An 18717-nucleotide genomic window follows, 5' to 3' on the forward strand; every position below is an offset into this window, starting at 1 on the left:
CCCTGACATAATAAAACTAGAAAATTCCTTCCACAAATATTTAGGGTAATCAGGAAGCCCTAGGAATGAGCAGTGACCAGAAGGATATGGAAGCATTTTCACCCATGCCCATGGGCTCTCAAGTACTGACTCTCAGTCCTGAGATGGCAGAAAAGGCCTGGAAAATCCATCACTCCAAACCTCTAAGTTCCAGAGCAACTTAAATCAAAGAAGTGAAGATCAGTAGAAGAGCCCAGAGGACCCAGGCCAAGATTAAACAGGGCAGTCCTATTCACTTGAAAGTAGCCTTGGTACCAGGTCAAAGCTTCAATCAGTAATTTAAGTTTCAGAAAGGGTAAACCAAAGAGGTCTTCTATCAGTACAAAAAAAATTGCCATAGGTGTAGAAATCTCCCCAGAAAAGAAAATAGCTTTGTACAAACTTAAAAAAAAAAGAGGCAAAAGAGGAAAAAAATGTTTTTTTTTCCAAGGACTAAATACCTGGTATATCTAGTATTAATGAAACTAGCAATAGAAAACAAAATAAAATGTTTGAAAGAACTAATTGGAAGGAGAATAAATAGATTTGAAGAGAAAGTGTAAACGCTTATTCATAATACTTGAAAAATAAAATAGAGCAATCAGAAATCAATGACTTTATGTGACAAGAAGAAATATTAGAACAAAATCAAGACTGAAAAAGAAAAAAAATCTAAAGTACCTGATATAAAAAACTGACCTAGAAAAGAGATAAAAAAGAGATAATTTAAGAATCACTGAACTTCCCGAAAATCATAATCATATGAAGGGGGGAAAAGACCTAAATATTATATTTGAAGAAATATTAAGTAAAAATTGGACAGATCTATTAGAATCACAAGGCAAAGTAAATATTTTTTTGAAAAATCAATGGATCATTGCCATAACAAAACTTCAAAATGAAAAATTCCAGGAATATCATAATTAAAATCCTGTGCTTCCATATCAAAGAAAAAAATCCTGTAAAGAATAAATACCAGAAATAGTGTATTGATCAAAGAACCACAAACAAGATTGACTCAGTTTCCTCAACTGTAAAATGGGAACAATAATAGCACCTACTTTGCATGGTTGTGATCAGATAAGAAATTTTTTTAAGAGGGCTTAGCATAGTACTTAGCATATAAAGTGCTATAAGAATACTCACTCCCCTTCCTTATCCATATAGAAAAGGTTCTCCAAAGATTCAAAGCAAACTGCCTATGTAATCCTATTCAATAATGATGTTTTTTGCTTCTCAATAAAGCACATTGCATAACATATGCTGAAGAAACCAGTTGTTACCTTGAGGAATATTGGAAACGTGGTTTTGTTGCTTTTCAGGCTGCCATTAATTCTGCTATTATAGAAGTAAGTATCTAATTTTGAGAATCCTAATGATTATATAAATTATAATCTGATCATAACCTAGGATGAAATTTTGATTCTTCATTCCAACATTAAAAGTTCTTTATAATCTGATCCTAACCCACATATCACAATAATTCATATATGTTTTGTTCCAGATTAACTCCACTACTAGCTGTTCCACAGATTCAATAATAATTTCCTGCCTCTCTCTGTTTGCCCAGGCTATCTCCCATGTCTGGAACACATTTCCTCCTTTTCTTCTGCCTTTCTAAATTCTTTTCTTCCTTCAAAGTTAAGCTCAAGTAATATCTACTTCTTCCATATGACAGTCCCTATTTCCAAGAAACTGTTTTTCCCCCTCCTAAAATATTCCGAAATTGATCTGTTTCCCTCTTCCCACCCCACCTACCTACCTCCATCCCTGCCTTAATCTCATCACTCCCTAAATCCTGGTAGAAAACAAACAATTTAAAAGCAAGGATAACGTAGATTTTGTCTTTGTAAACCCAATGCCAAGTAGTTAAGTAGATACTAATCAGTGTTTGCTGAATGTATTTAGTGCATTCCTTTCCTTGATTGCCTAATTAGTTTAAAAAACACATCTGGTAATAATAGAGACCAAAAGAAATTTTAAAATGTACAAATTCCTCATATCCCATTCACCTATTTGAGTTTATGTTTTAAATGTTAATGTGTCATTTTAGATCACAACAAATCATTCTGTGATGGATCAACTGATGTCAGTCAATGGTATAAACATGAAAGTGCATCCATTCATCGCCCAATTCAGTATTATAAGGGACATCATCACTATAATCTGTATAATTTCTTTCTCTCCAATGATATATTTTGTTTCCCTCAATGTTACAAGAGAGAGAAAAAATGTTATGGAATGGATGACAATGATGGGCCTCCAAGATTCAACTTTCTGGTGAGTTCTATATAAGTATTTCTTCCAAGTCATATGAATGAAAGAAGATTAGAGTTAACCAGGCTCTCCAGTAACTTTTTAAAAATATATGTTCCTATCATTTCACGAATACCCATGCCCACCTATATGTTTTGGGAGTGGGGTATTATGACATTTTACATTCAAAAATTTTTTTAAATATTTTTCCATGGTTACATGATTCATGTCCTTTCCCACTCCCCTCAGAGCTGACAAGCAATTTCCACTGGATTTTACATGCATTATCACTCGATACTTATTTCCATATTATTAATTTTTGTAACAGAGTAATCTTTTAAAACCAAACCTCTAAATCATATACCCATATAAAAACAAGGGATAAATGACACATTTTTCTGTGTTTCTACTCCCAAAATTGTTTCCCTCTATGTGAATAGCATTTTTTCTCATAAATCCCTCAGGATTATCCATTGCTATTAGTGTTAAAGTCAATTACATTTGATAGGTCCACAACGTTTCAGTTACTGTAGATAATGTTCTCCTGGTTCTGCTCATTTCATTCCACATCAGTTCATGGAGATCTTTCCAATTCATGTAGAAATCTTCCAGTTCATCTCTTATGATACTTAGTGAGTTGATTTGTCTTTCTTTCAGGATATACATTTTTTGCACATTCTATTTAATATGGGAGAAAACAAAATAGCAACATGTTACTAGAGCATATTGATATATTGATGCATTCTCTTAACATTTAGTGTTGTGTATAATCATTGCCTAACCATATGGCCAAAAGTTTGTGGGGAAGTGGTCATATGGTTTATCTATAGCTCATTACCAGCAATGAATTGGATGTCAGAAATTTTGTGTAAATATCATCATAATGTATATAGGTAAGACTAAAAAAAGATGGACTGATCTCAGAAGATTAAAAAATAAGCAACATCCATTGGATGGTATTCATAAAATATTGAAGAAAGACCTTCAGGGTATTAGGTAAATCCTAGACTGAAGATTTATTGGAAGACATTAAGTATATTAGAGGGATTCTATAGGTCCTATAGAATGGGTTGTAGAATTAAGGCTTTTAACCTAGAAAAAATAAGGCTAAAAAGAGTATTAAATGAATAAATCAATTGATGATAAAGTATTGCTAAGGGTTAGAAATACAAATGTCAGAATAAAGATAGTTACTAAACTCAAGGAACTTATGCTCTAATAAAGGGGGGAAAATGATAAATTGAAGTGTGACCAAGGCAGTACATTTTGGGCTGGGAAGTCCAAGTAAGAGTGAGTAAAATCACGAGTCAAAAAATCAAATGCCTTTAAAGTAATGCAACAAAGTGTTAAAAGAAAAACACTACAGAGTTTTTGCAATCTAATAGTAATAAAGACCCATGTTCTAATGGAGTTTTAAAGTTCACTAAGCACTTTTCTTATAATAATTGCCCCCACCAGTGTAGGTAATAAGAGTATTATTATTACCATTTGACAAATGGAAAAAACTGAGTCTTAGAATTTTTCATAGAATCTGGAACTGGAAGGAGTCTTAGAGATTTCCTAGTCCAGCCTACCATTTTGCAGAAGAGTAAACTGAACTTCAGAGAAAAAATAACAATTCCAGTATTCTTCTTTTCTTTATTTTCCCCTTTACAACCATCATCTCTTGAAGTTCTAAACTTATTCTAAGCTACCATTGTACAAAAACATTGTGGAGTCAAATGGTTTGTACTTTCTCTCTCTTGACATGTATAGTTTCATTTTAGAATTAATCTCCATTTCGGTGTGAATTGAGCAAATTATATTCCTTGCCCTGTGGGGGGTGGAGTGGGGTTTCCTTTCCTCATGTAAGTCTGTTTTAAAGACTTTTCATAACATGTTTCCATCATCACCAATATCCTTAATACTACAAGGGACAAAGTTATAAGATGTAGCAAAACCAGCTCTAAGTGTTCTGTTTTCTCTTTTACCTTTCCTTGAATGAACTTGAACCTAGAATAATTTTATAACCTTAAAAACTGTTCTTGTTTTTTCTCCTCATTTTATTCTAGAAATACTATTGGGAAATTACTCAGATGCCAAGCTCACTTAAATGTTCTGTCTCTTTGGGATAATCTATCTCTCCCACCCATTGCTTGCAATAGTAATAAAGCTACTATACCTAACCTGTCCCATAATATCATGAATCATGATCCCTTTGAGAACTATTATATCCCCTTAAAATACATTTAGGACCTGAGCCAAATTCTTTTTATTAATAGAATTTATTTCCAAGTATGTTATTATTTCTCTCCCTTCACTGCATCATAGAAGGCACCATCCAGCAAACAGAAGTGTATATAGATTATGTCTTTCATGTTTCTATTTTTCAATTCACTCCCTGGAGGTTAAAATTCACAAGTTATTCTTCAAGCATTAAGTTTAGAGTTGTATATATTGTTCTCTTGATTCTACTCTTTTGTTGTTTATTATCTCATTTAGTTCTTTCCCAGTTCTTTTTTAATACCCTGCTCATTGCTTTTTATGGAACTGTATTATTTCGTCACAATTATATACCATAATTAGTTTAACTATTCCCCAATTGTTGGACATTACCTCAATTTTTAATTCTTTGCCACTGCCACAAAGGGAGCTATTATAAATGCTTTGGGACATAGTTGTTCTTTCCCTTTTTCTATGATCTTCTTGGAAATAGGTCCATCAATGGTATTTCAGGGTCTAAGGGTATATACACTGTTTTATAACTCTCTGGGCATAAATCCAAATTGCTTTCCAAAACAGTTGGATCAATTCACAGTTCTACCAATAGTATATTAGTGTCCCCACTTTTCTATATTCCTTCCAACATTTATCACTTTGCACTTTGGCCATTTTAGTCAATCTTGTGGGTGTAAGATGAAACTTCAAAATTGTTTTGGTTTGTATTTCTCTAATCAGTTGTGATTTAGAACATTGTTTCACATACTTATAGGTGGATTTGATTTCTTCACCTGAAAATTATCTGTATCTTTTGTCCATTTGCCAATTTTGAGTGTTTTTAATGGGAATGAGTGTCAGATGTTGTCATGTGCAAAATTAGAAGTTCTCTATGTATTTTAGATGTGAAACCTCTATCCAAGAGACTGTCTATTTAAATTTTTGTCAGTTTTCTGCTTTCCTCCTAATCTTGGCAACATATGTTGTATTTGAATTAAAATTTTAATTAATGTGGTCAAAATTATCCAACTTATATCTCATAATACTCTTCCTTACCTGATTGCTCATGAATTCCTCTCCTCTCCCCAATTCTGGTAGGTAATATGTTCTCTGTTCTAATTTTCTTATATATCATTTTGTGTCTAGATTATGTATCCATTTTAATCTTATCTTAGTAGGTGGTATAAAATATTGATCTATACCTAGTTTCTAACAATGAATAATAATAATTAATAATAATAAATAATAAACTTTCTAGTCATTCCTATAATTTTTTCCAAATAGTGATTTATTATCTCAAAATCTTGAATCTATACTTTTGTCAAATACAAGACTACTATAATCTTTTACTGCAGTTTGTTGTATATCTGTCCTATACCACAGATTGATCTATCTTTCTATTTCTTAGCCAATGCTAGATAGTTTTAATAATTATTGTTTTATAATGAAGTTTAAAATATAGCATTGCTAGTTCTCCTTCTATTACATTTTTCCATTAATTCTTTTGATAGTCTTGACCTTTTGTTTTTCCAAATGAATTTTGTTATTTTTTCTAGCTCAGTAATATAATTTTTTTGCTAACTGGATTGGAATAGTGTTGAATAAGTAGATTAATTTAGGTAGAATTGTCATTTTAATTATATTGACTGCCCATTCATGAACAATTACTATGTCTCCAAATATTTAGATATGATTTTTTGTGTATAAAATGCTTTATAATTGTGTTCAAGTAGTTCCTGGGTTTGTTTTGGCAAATATACTCCCAGGTATTTTATTCTTTCTATGATTATTTTAAATGGAATAGCTTTCTATCTCTTTTTGCAGGACTTTGTTAATATTATATTAAAATGCTAATGATGTAGGATTATTTTATATCCTACTACTTTGATAAAATTAAGTTTCAACTAAATTTTAGTTGAATTTCTAGTATTTCCACATATACCATCATATTTGCAAAAAGAGATAGTTTTATTTCCTCTTTGTCAATTCTAATTCCCTCCACTTCCTTTTCTTTTCTTATTGTTCTTGCTAGCATTTCTAATACCATGTTAATAATGTTGCTAATAATGAGTCTCTTTGTTTCACTCCTGATCTTTCTGGGAAGATTTCTAACATCCCCATTACAAAGTATACTTGCTAATGGTTTTAGGTAGATGCTTCATATTATTTTAAGAAAAATACATTTAAACTTATGCTTTCCAGTGTTTTTAATAGGAATGAGTGTTGTCCTGTGCCATATTCTTATACAAAGCCTTAGTGATGGAAATTCTTGGGTTTATAAGGGGAAGAAAAAAAATTTTCCTGATTTTTATGATGAATGAACAAATTGTATACTATTGTTTGGGTTCATGATGGATATGTGACCTCATAATAATGAGTCTGATTTTTGAGAGCAATGTTAAAATGAGGGATTCCAGAAATGTTTTGAGAAATATCAGCACCCTAGGAGTTATGCATATAGCTTCCAAAGTTAAGTATACAGAAAAGCAAAACAAATTTGCCATGTGTCATTTCTATTCCATTAGGTTTTTTTCAATTATATTGCATTACTTTAAACTTCACATGTAAAGGGTTTTATTAAGAAGGTTATACGCAATTTGTCTAAGTCCATAGGTAATTGCACAAGATTAAATTCATTCATTTGAAAATGGAAAAGATTTCTGTTGTACTCATTAAGATATAATCAAAAGAGCACTGATTATATAGTTACAGTAACTGGATTCAAATTTTCTTTCTAAAACTTAATATTTTTGCAACCCTGGGCAAGTCACTTAATACTTCTGGGCCTCAATTTCATCAGCTATAAAATGAGGAGGGTTGAACTAAACCACCTCTGAGGTCCCTTCCAGTCCTAGAGTTATGATCCTCATATTAAGGGTATTTATGGAATTTATATCTCTCTTCAATAAGAAAATGGTTGTCATCTTTTTTTGGTAGAAACTCATTTGACTGAAAAAAATGGGGTTAAACATATATTACTGGTCAGTTTCTATCAGCTCTAAGGTAGAATTTCATGACCATGAAATGCTGAAATTATGTTGTATTTCCACCATAGGCTTTCATGGAGTTTACTTTATGCTGGCTACATTTTTATTTTGGCAAGTCTGCTGTCTGCTATCGTAATATCTGAAGATTTTGTAATCATGACTGGTTATTTTACAGCATTCACCCTATTTCTCCTATATGGTCTCTCTTTGGTGAGTAGGTAAAGTTTATTTTCCTACTTTGATTCTCATTAAAATCAAATGTTGTCCGGGACATCTGGGTGGCTCAGTGGATTGAGAGCCAAGCCTAGAGGCAGGAGGTCCTAGGTTCAAATCTGGCCTCTGACACTTCCCAGCCACTTAATCCCCATTGCCTAGCCCTTACTACTCTTCTGCCTTGGAACCAATACCCAGTATTGATTCTAAGGCAGAAGGCAAGAGTTAAAAAAAAAAGTCAAATGTTGTCAAGGCATAATGACAGTCATTCTTTGTTTTGTTTTGCCCAAGAAAGACTTTTTAAAGGCAAGATCTAAACAGACACTAGTTTTGTAATATACTGGCTCATCTTGAATGATTTCCACTAAATATTTTTCAAAAGTCCAATTGTCATCTGAGGTTCTTCTTCTCCTGTCAAGTGTGTAATGCAGAGACTTGCATTGCAATATTAGCCTAGGCTAAGCTGTCAGTTACCCTGAATGGAATCTTGCCAATGGCATGTGCCATGGGGCAGGTGCCAACTGGCAGTTGGGCTGAGACTATAAAAGCCCCTGCAAAACAAACTCTGGGTTCTGTTTTCCCATCTTCACCCTGATCACCTACTTATCCCTGACTTTCCCCCTGGGGCCCCGGGTGGTGAAGGGTGGTGAAGGGTGATGAAGGGTGGTGAAGGGTGGTGGAATTGTGGGTAGGAAAATAGGATAGCCTAGATCGAAGGACCTTCCTTAAGAGTAACCCAACAACATTCATTTCCCTTTCAGCTGATTAGCTATAGGATCAATTAATTACTAACCAGAGACCGTTTAGCTCTGGCCGAGGGCAGCCAGCCAAGATCTGCTTAGGACCTTAGCCAGGACCAGTCAGCTGACCATAGCAACAGTTAGTAACATCTAAGCCCTCTTACCTCGGCTATTCCTTCCCCAATTTCAATAAATCCCTTAGTCTTTAATCAGAGAATCTTGTGATTATTCCTATACCACAAAGGCTAAGGAGATTAAGGAGGAGGAGAGAATACTGAGCAGTTTGAGATTCAGTTTGAGGTTAAACCAAACCACCATTGCTAGGACAGGAAGTTCAGTCAGCCACTTCCTGCCAGTCTGCCATCAACCAATAAGAGGCAGTTACCCCAGCAGGATGGGGCCACCCACTAGACATCTTAAAGAAGCCTAACAGCTAGTAGTGTAGATTCACTGGGCACTTGGCTTCCAAGGTTTGAATTTATACCTACACCAATTTCATTCCCAGCAGAGGTTGTTCAACCTTGATAACTTCCAACTCGATCTCCTGCTAGTCTAGTTACTAGCTCCAAGGCCCCCTAGTAGTAACTTTACTAACTTGCATAACATTTGGTGAGCCAGGTAGGAGACGAACCTACAATCTTCTTCTGCATTACAGGTGGCATTAACTTTCCTGATTGGTGTGTTGATTAAGAAACCTGTACTTACCGGCTTAATCGTTTTCTTCCTTACCATTTTTTGGGGAAGTCTGGGACTTGTTTCATTGTATCGACAATTTCCTGCAAGTTTGGAATGGATTTTAAGCCTCCTAAGTCCCTTTGCCTTTGTTTTTGGGATAAACCATGTAAGCTTAAATAACTTTTTCCTATTTACTATTAGATTTACAAATTTTCTTTCCTATGTAGGATTTAAGTGATTGACGATCCATGGTTTTATTAGAGTGGAATCTTTCCCTCTCTCATGATGCAGATCAAAAATTATTGATACATGTTAGAGAGTTGCTTGGAGTTTGAAGTAAAGAAGCTGGAACAAACTAACTGGAATAAGTAAATAAACACAGGGAAACTAGGAATAATTAAATAAATGAACAAAGGTAACAACACTGAGCTGGGGAATAGCTGAGGTAACAGATAGATGGATAACAACTAGGGAAACAGCTTGGATTCACAGTGGGTTCTTATTTGTCAACCTAGGTATCTGGGAAAGGACTGGACAAGGAAAGAGTATAGCAAATGAGATATTTAATAATTATTGGGATACGTAAGGAAGGGGTATAGGTAAACTGACTCTAAGATCTGTGGGTCTCCACCCTTGAATATAGGAATGGATAAAAGCTACACTATGGCTAAATCTAACAGCAGACTGCTTGTTAGCAAGGTCTTGATAAAAGTAGGGGATCACATAAAGTCCAATGAGATGTTCTTCAAAGCTGATCACAGGAGAATTGAAATATAGGAAAATAATCCAAAATCAGGAGAGGGAAAAGGGATGGTCTTTGTGTTCACCACAAAGAGGCAAAACCCACTTCTCAACCTTCCTTCTTCACTGGAATGCTTGATTAAAGATGATACTTAATCCAAAATCCAGTGGGAAACAGCTTCAGGGATTGTCTGTCTCACCAACTCCCACCATTAGACATTCAGACTTGAGGTCTTCAGTGTCAGATCCCAAACTTTCACTGACTCTCCTCTCTCAAGGTTCTGGAATTCCCTTGTCAAGCAGTCTGCCCTGCTATACTAAAATCCTCTATTTCTACAACAGGTTCAATAAGATTAAATGTCATTCTGTGGCTTCTTAATTCATATGTAAAAGAGGTAATTCTTAAAACTGCAGTGAATCTTAAGAGAAAAAATAGAATTTGAAAAGTAAATTATAATTCTCTCCTTCATTGAACCTATTTTCTCCTTGACTGTATTTCATGTAACTCATAAGATAGTAATGTCACAAATCTCAATGATGCGCAAACTATGCGTAAACTGTAATTCCTACAGCTAAATAAATTTCTTTTGTTGTATATAACATTTTTTTCATTTTAAATTAAGATTTTTTAAACCTTCAGATTCTGAGAATGGATTACAACTTGAGAAGTTTTGCTTTTCCTGACCCCTCTGGAGACTCACATCAACTCTTAGCCACGATTTTCATGTTGGTTTTTGATATTCTTCTTTATTTGGCCCTTACTCTATATTTCAACAAGATCTTGCCACGTAAGTAACAGTTCTTTCATGAATCTTAATGACTTTCACTCCCTTATGAGGTAAAGTGTTTAATTCTGATAGAAGACAAAGAAAAATAGAACTAGTACCAGGAGAAGGAAGTTTTAGTTTTCTACCTCATAGTTTTCAAAGACCATCTAGTCCAATCTCTCTGGGATAAATTGATTTAATTGGCTTAATGACCAATGTGTTTCATTGCTTAGGCCCAACTTTGTATATAAAAAGTTTTCCATCATAGTCGCCAAGTCTATGGCTTCTTTCTCTTATATGCTCGTTTTTCTTAGAACATATTTAAAGTATTATATATTTAAAAAATGGTACACTACTGCTTAAATTAATTGAAGGACACATATTTCCAAAATGATTCTGTTTTTATCTTTGGCTTTCACCTGGGCTAAAAAATTGGTGGGTACAACTAGGGATGCAAGTGAAGGGTGAGAAGGAACAGTGTGATCTTCATCACCCTTGGGGACTTAGAGGAGACAGTTGTGAAGACAAGGGTGCCATAGGCATGGCCTGGAGCAACTGTATGGGCAGTAAGATGGCATACTAGATAAAGTTATGGGCCAGAAGTCAGAAATACTTATTTTCCTTAATTCAAATCTTGCCTCAGACACCTACTAGATGTGTGACCCTAAACAAGTTGCTTAACTTTTTTGCCTCAGCTCTTCATCTATAAAATGAGCCAGAGAAGAAAATGGCAAAGGCCTCAAATATCTTTGCCAAGAAATCCCCAAATGGGATCGTGAAGAGAGATGAAAACACTAAACAACAAAAGAGTTTTTGCCACTAAGCCCATTTGGTGGTGGGGAGTGGAAATGATGAAGTATGGTTTTGTTTTTTTTAAACCCTTCCCTTCCTTCTTAGAATTGATACTAAGTATCAGTTCTAAGGTGAAAGAGCTCTGCTTATTCCACTGGGTCTCAATTCCTACAGACCTTTCTGATTTTTTCTGGAATCATTTTGCTTATCATTTCTTATAGCACAATAGTATTTTATCACCAACACTAGTTTCACTTTCCTCTCTGCCCAGATTTGACCCTTTTGACCATTTCAATTCTATGTTATCCTCTACTTTCAAACACCTTACTGTCTGGTCCTATTTATATTCATGTCTTACTAAATCTTAATCTCTGGATGAGTCTCATCCCTAGTCTTGCTCATGTGCTCCTGAATGGAGTCAGCCAAAAATTTATGTTATTAATGCAAAAAACATTTCTTAAATACTTATTATGTTACAAAGTATAATTCTGCTATCAAGGAGCTAGCATTGTAATGAGGGGGAAAACACTGATGGAAAGTTTCAGCTATAAATCAGATGGAGAGATATCATGGTGCTTAGGATACAATAACAAAGCAGAAGCCTCTCCTTTAATGCAATTTTCACTGGCAAAATCATATATTTCAGATTTTGAACCAATTGTCAGTGTTGAGGATTTAGGTGGCAAGAATGTTGTGAGGAATGACTGTAACATCTATAAGAGCAGCTATTAAGATGCATTTCTGTTTCCCCAGGGGTTGTTTCCCAGGCTGATGGTTTAGGGTATTTGTGGATTTATTGTTTTTTCCCACAGCTCTTAGGTTCAGGGTCCTGGGCTGTCTCCATCAGGGACTAAAAAGATGATATTTAAGATGTCGGGAGGTTTGACGTGGCTGGCACATACTACCTTCTTTCTCTCCTTTAAGAGTCCTTACTACATCAACTAGATTGGGATGCCTGCAGTTTGTGGAGATGGTCCTACTCTTTTAATTTTACTTTTACTTCTCCTTAATTTATTCTCCATCCCACTCCGTATAAGAGTTGTTTTAAATCTTTTCCCTCCTCAACCTTCTGTAATTCTCCTACCTCCTGACTTTCACAGTAGAAAATATAACTTAATACTTTATTAAGTAAATAGTAGACATTGTCTATAAGTTTGTTCTCTCCACATCTTCATCATAACTCCTTGGTATCATGTTCCATTCTCCACTCTTTTGTTTCATAATTTGATGGAAAAAAGAATCCTTCTTGCTAGGCTGAATCCTCAATTTTTACCCTATCTTTTCTGGGAGATTGCTCCAATATATGCCTCTACATCTTTAATGCCTCCCGATTAGTTGTTTCCTTTTCTGATGTCTATAAATGCACCCATTTCCCCCTCTCCTGAAAAACCCTCAATAGACTTTATCACCTCCTTAAGCACCTCTCCTCCCTTTCTCAAACTCCTTGAAAAAGTTATCTATGATATTGATTACACTTTCTGACCTCTCATTTTCTTTTTTATTATTATTTATTTTTTTTTATTTTAAACCCTTAACTTCTGTGTATTGACTTATAGGTGGAAGAGTGGTAAGGGTAGGCAATGGGGGTCAAGTGACTTGCCCAGGGTCACACAGCTGGGAAGTGTCTGAGGCCGGATTTGAACCTAGGACCTCCCGTCTCTAGGCCTGGCTCTCAATCCACTGAGCTACCCAGCTGCCCCTTTTCTTTTAAGTCTTATATAAAATGACTTCTGATCTCATCATTCAACTACATCTACCTTTCCCAAAGCTATCACTGATCTTTTAATTGCCACTTCTCATGTTTTTTTTCTAAGTTTTCATCATTCTTGAGCATTTGACATCGTTGGCTACCTGCTCCCCAAATATACTTTTTTTTCTTTTTTTTTAACCCTTGTACTTTGATGTATTGTCTCATAGGTGGAAGATTGGTAAGGGTGGGCAATGGGGGTCAAGTGATTTGCCCAGGTTCACACAGCTGGGAAGTGGCTGAAGCCGGGTTTGAACCTAGGACACCTCTTGTCTCTAGGCCTGACTCTCACTCCACTGAGCTACCCAGCTGCCCTGACCCAAATATACTTTTTCTCTTTAATTTTCAGCTGTTGTTAGTCTCTTCTCTGAGCTACATAATGGCTTCTTTTCAATCTTTTTTGTTGGGTAGTTATTCACAATATACTCTGTTACATCAAACATGATCCAATGCTCTGCCTGGTTTATTTTTTCTTTTTATACTCTTTCTTTTGTAGGCCTCATCTCTTAACATGGCTTTAATGATTACTCCTTTTCTGATGACTTTCATTTATTCCCAGCTCTCATCTCTCGCCTGATTACTGTCCATTTCAAAATGAATGTTCATAGATAGTGTAAATTCAATGTGTTCCATGTATAATTTTTATCCAATGACTAATTAGTTCACACATTGCTAAAGAAATTGAGTCATATTAGAATGAGTGTTCATTATGAATAAAAACCAAGAGACAAAAAGAATTTCAACTAGTTTGAAATCTGGTTTGTAAGAATTTTCTAGGAATGCAAATAGAAAGTTGGGTGCAGCATGTGCCTAAAGGAAAAGAAACATAATTTCATGACTTGCAGTGCTCATAGTAAGCATACCCAAGCAAACCACCATGAAAATAATTGTAATTTATGAATTACTTCATGGGAAGAAGTACAGACAGTTAGTGAAGAATTTAACAAGAAATGATCAGTGACTTCAATATGAAAGAGGATACAGGATAGGATATTTTAAAACATGGTTCAATATCAAGAAAGTTATTATAGTTTGTATAAAGGTAACAGGTGCCAGAAACTAAAGGAAAAGTGTAAATAGGAAAAATCAACAACTATATGAGAGAGGCATTGTGGTCAGGTGAGAAAAACTTTTGATAGGTTATAAGAATGTCCTCCTGCCTTCTTATAGGGTTGGGAGCCTGCAGTCTAAGGGACACAGAGCAAGTTTTCAGTGACATGTAGATGGACTGATGAAGTTTAGGCATGTTCTTTCTAATGTGTGAAAATGAATACAATGACAGGGTACCAAGGCTACTATCATTATTTTGTCTATCTTAAAGCATCTTAAAGCATCATTCTTCCATACTTGTTGGAAATTCTGGCTTTGTAAGTCATCTTTCTTATCCTTTTTTCATGCTTCTCCCTTTTCTGACCTTACCATTCCTGTCTAACTATATTATTAGCTGTACCCCAAGCATGATATTTCATTTCTTCCTCTATTCTTTCAGATGAAGGTCTCAAATGTTTTCCCTCTTAAACTCAGAATTCTTCTTTTCTTTTTTTTTTAAACCCTTGTACTTCGGTGTATTGTCTCATAGGTGGAAGATTGGTAAGGGTGGGCAATGGGGGTCAAGTGACTTGCCCAGGGTCACACAGCTGGGAAGTGGCTGAGGCCGGCTTTGAACCTAGGACCTCCTGTCTCTAGGCCTGACTCTCACTCCACTGAGCTACCCAGCTGCCCCCTAGAATTCTTCTTTTAAGACTCATCTCAGTTGCCACCTCCTCCTCCATGAAACTTTCCCAGATTTCTCAGATTCCCACATTTTCAAGTTATTTCTCACTCTTCAATTTATCTTGCATCGTAATTATTTTTATATGCTATATTCCAGCCTGCAGCCCCCTCCGTAGAATGTAAACTCCATTAGAGCAAGGAGTTGTTTCATATTTATCACTGAATCTTGGCATAGAACAGAGACTTGATAATTTTTTTAGAATTAAGTATTTATCTAATTGTGTCTTGTTTCATTAGGTGAATATGGAAGACAATATTCTCCTTTGTTTTTCCTGAAGTCTTCATTTTGGTGCCCTTACCATAGGGCTGATCATCAGTTACTAGAGAATGAGACTAACTCTACATATTGGTCTGACTCTTTTGAACCAGTGCCTCCAGAATTTCATGGGAAAGAAGCTATCAGGTAATTAATTTCCTTAATGTACAGAAAGAAAAGTGATAGGCTATTCACCAACAAGTTGTCTCAGAGCTTTCCTTGGGCAAACTGAAAGTCCACTGTGCAAAGTGGATGGATCATACAAAATTGTGAGTCTTTCTTTTTCTATGCCTTCCCCTGGACCTCATTTCAAAATCTCCATCAAACACACACACACACACACACACACACACACACACACACACACACACGCACACACACACACACGCACTCACGCACACCTGTTTTAAGCAGAAAATCCCATTAAAAATCATGCATAGGGGGCAGCTGGGTAGCTCAGTGGATTGAGAGCCAGGCCTAGAGACGGGAGGTCCTAGGTTCAAATCCGGCCTCAGACACTTCCCAGCTGTGTGACCCTGGGCAAGTCACTTGACCCTCATTGCCTACCCTTACCACTCTTCCACCTATAAGTCAATACACAGAAGTTAAGGGTTTAAAAATTTTAAAAAAAAATCATGCATAACAGTTTTCAATATTTATCTTTACCTGAGGGATGCAGTGAATTTTTGAGCTTTCTTTTCATTCCTAGTATAATAAAAATTACAATCCCACATAATTAATTTACTTACTCAGTGCCATAGCAATCAAACTACCCAGAAATAATTTTATAGAACCAGAAAAAAACATTAACAAAATTCATCTAGAAGAACAAAAGATCAAGAATATAAAGGGGAAAAATGTGAAGGATGGTGGCCTAGTAGTACCAGATCTTAAATTGTACTATATATAAAGGGGTAATCATCAAAACAATCTGCTACTGGATAATAAATAGAAGAGTGGATCAATGGAATAGATTAGGGGTAAATGATCTTGGAAATATAGTGTTTGATAAACCCAATTATCCCGGCTTTGGGGATAAAAACTCACTATTTGACAAAAACTGCTGGGAAAATTGGAAAACTATGGCAAAAATTAGGTTTAGATAAGATATAGATCCTATGCCAAGAGAAAGTCAAAATGAGTATATGATTTAAACATAACAAGTGATATTATAAGTATATTAGGGGAACATAGAATAGTCTACCTGTCAGATCTATTAAGAAGGAAAGAATTTATGGTAAAAAAAAGATACAGAATATTATAAGATATAAAATGAATAATTTATATTATATTAAACTAACATGTTTTTTGTACAAAAAAAAACCCAGTGTAACCAAGATTAGAAGGGGAGCAACAAACCAGGAAAAAAAAATTTACAACAAATTTCTCTGATAAAGGTCTCATCTCTCAAATATATAAAGAACTAAATCAAATTTATAAAAATCCAAGTTATTCCCCAATTGATAAGGGTTCAAAGGAAATGAATGGGCAGTTTCAGATGAAGATTTCAAAGCTATCAATAATCATATGAAAACGTAGACTAAATCACTCTTTATTAGAGAAATGAAAATTAATACAACACTGAGGTATCATTTCATACTTATCAGACTGGGCAAATTGAAAATAAAGGAAAAATGATAAATGTTGGAGGGAATATGGGCACTAATGCAATGCTAGTGGATTTGTGAACTCATCCAATCATTTTGGAGGGCAATTTGGAATTATGCCCAAAGGGCTATAAAAGAATGCATAACCTTTAATCCAATAATAAACTTCTAGGTCTGTATCCCAAAGAGATTTTTTAAATGGGAAAGGATTTCTTTGTACAAAAATATGTATAACTGCTCTCTTTGTGGTAGCAAAGAATTGGAAACTAAAGGCATGTCCATGAATTGAGGAATGACTACAATTCTGGCATATGATTGTGCTATAAAGAATGATGAACAAGATTATTTCAGAAAGAGCTAGCAAGAACTACATGAACTGATACAGAGTGAAATAAGTAGAACCAGGAAAACATTGTACACAGTAACAAGAATATTTTGGAACAATCCAACATAATAGACTTAGCACTGCCTTACGGAATTGCTTAAGGCAGGGATGGGCAAACTATGGCCTGGATCTGGCACACGGGGAATAGTTTGCCCATCACTGATCTAGAACAATTGTGAGAGACTTATGAAAAAGAATGTTATCCACCTCCAGAGAAAGAACTATTGGAGTAAGAATGCAGATGGAAACAAACAATTTATCACTTGATTATTTGGGAATATGTTTAGGATTTTATAATATTATTCACTTAAAAATTAATAATATGGAAACATGTTTTGCATGACAATACATGTCTAACCCCAATTGAGTTGCTTGCCACCTCTGAGAGTGGGGAGGGAAGTAGAGAGAGAGAGAATCTGGATCATATAACTTTGGAAAACTAATGAGGAAATTTGTTATTAAAATTAAAATCATTAATTAAAAACTATTTTAGTGAACTAGAAAAAATAATAACAAAATTAACTTGGAAAAACAAAAGGTCAAGAATATCAAAGGAATTAATAAAAATTAAAAGGAAGGAGGCTTAGAGGTACAATATTTTGAACTATATTATAAAGCAGTAATTATTATAACTATTTGGTATTGGGTAAGAAATATAAAAGTAAATCGGTACAACAGAAAAGACATAACACAAACAGTCATAAAAGATTTTAGCAACCTTTTGTTTGACAAAATTAAAGATCCAAGCTTTTGGAGTAAGAATTCACTATTTGATTAAAATTGTTGGGAAAATTAGAAAGCAATCAGGCTGAAACTAGATATAAACCAGTATCTTAAACAATTTGCCAAGATATATTCAAAATTGATAAATGATCTCAACATAAAGGGAGATAGCATAACCAAATTAGAATAACAGGGAACATATCACCTTTCAAATTTATGGAAAGGAGAGGAATTTATATATAAACAAGAAATAAAAAGCATTGTGAAATATAAAATGAAAAATTTTGAATACACTAAATTTAAAAGGAGTTGCACAAATAAAACTTACATAGCCAAGATTAGAAGGAAAAGAGTAAGTTGGGAGAAAATTTATAGAATGCTTGGATAGAGGTCCGTTATCTAAAATATAGAGAGCTTGAAGACAAAATGGCAGCTAAGTAGTAGCAAAATCCTTCCAATTGATAATGTTAGGATGATCTCAAAAAATGAAGGCATTAGAAACAGGAATATACTGGAAGAAAAAGAAAGGAGTTAAAGAATGAGGAAAAATGGCTCACATAAAGGTGGCACAAAAGGAAAAGCTTTTACAATGAATGGGGGAAATGGAGAAATGAAAAAAAAAAAACACTTGAAATTTGTTTCCATTGGAAGTTTAAACAGGGAAATACACACAGATATATTTATCTCTATACTTACTTGAGTAAAGATATCTATCTTACCCAATAATGGAATAGATGGAGAAGGGGATAATATAAAGAAGTGTGTGATAAAAGGGAGGGCAGATTAAAGGAGGGAAACGATCAGAAACACACATAGAATTTAAATAATGGGGCTGGAACAA

The 18717-nt window shown here is 34.7% G+C and overlaps 1 protein-coding gene across 1 annotated transcript in view; it reads left to right on the forward strand.

The window, feature by feature from the left end:
• Positions 1-18717, forward strand: part of LOC123245328 (ABC-type organic anion transporter ABCA8-like) — a 114015-nt gene that overhangs the window by 27359 nt on the left and 67939 nt on the right. The window contains exons 6-11 of the mRNA XM_044674176.1: positions 1264-1367; positions 2072-2298; positions 7526-7667; positions 9066-9251; positions 10467-10614; positions 15143-15308. Coding sequence (XP_044530111.1) covers positions 1264-1367; positions 2072-2298; positions 7526-7667; positions 9066-9251; positions 10467-10614; positions 15143-15308 — 973 coding nt within the window. The remainder of the gene's footprint in view (positions 1-1263; positions 1368-2071; positions 2299-7525; positions 7668-9065; positions 9252-10466; positions 10615-15142; positions 15309-18717) is intronic.

Source organism: Gracilinanus agilis, chromosome 4 (genome assembly GCF_016433145.1).
Source record: "Gracilinanus agilis isolate LMUSP501 chromosome 4, AgileGrace, whole genome shotgun sequence".
Taxonomy (NCBI): domain Eukaryota; kingdom Metazoa; phylum Chordata; class Mammalia; order Didelphimorphia; family Didelphidae; genus Gracilinanus; species Gracilinanus agilis.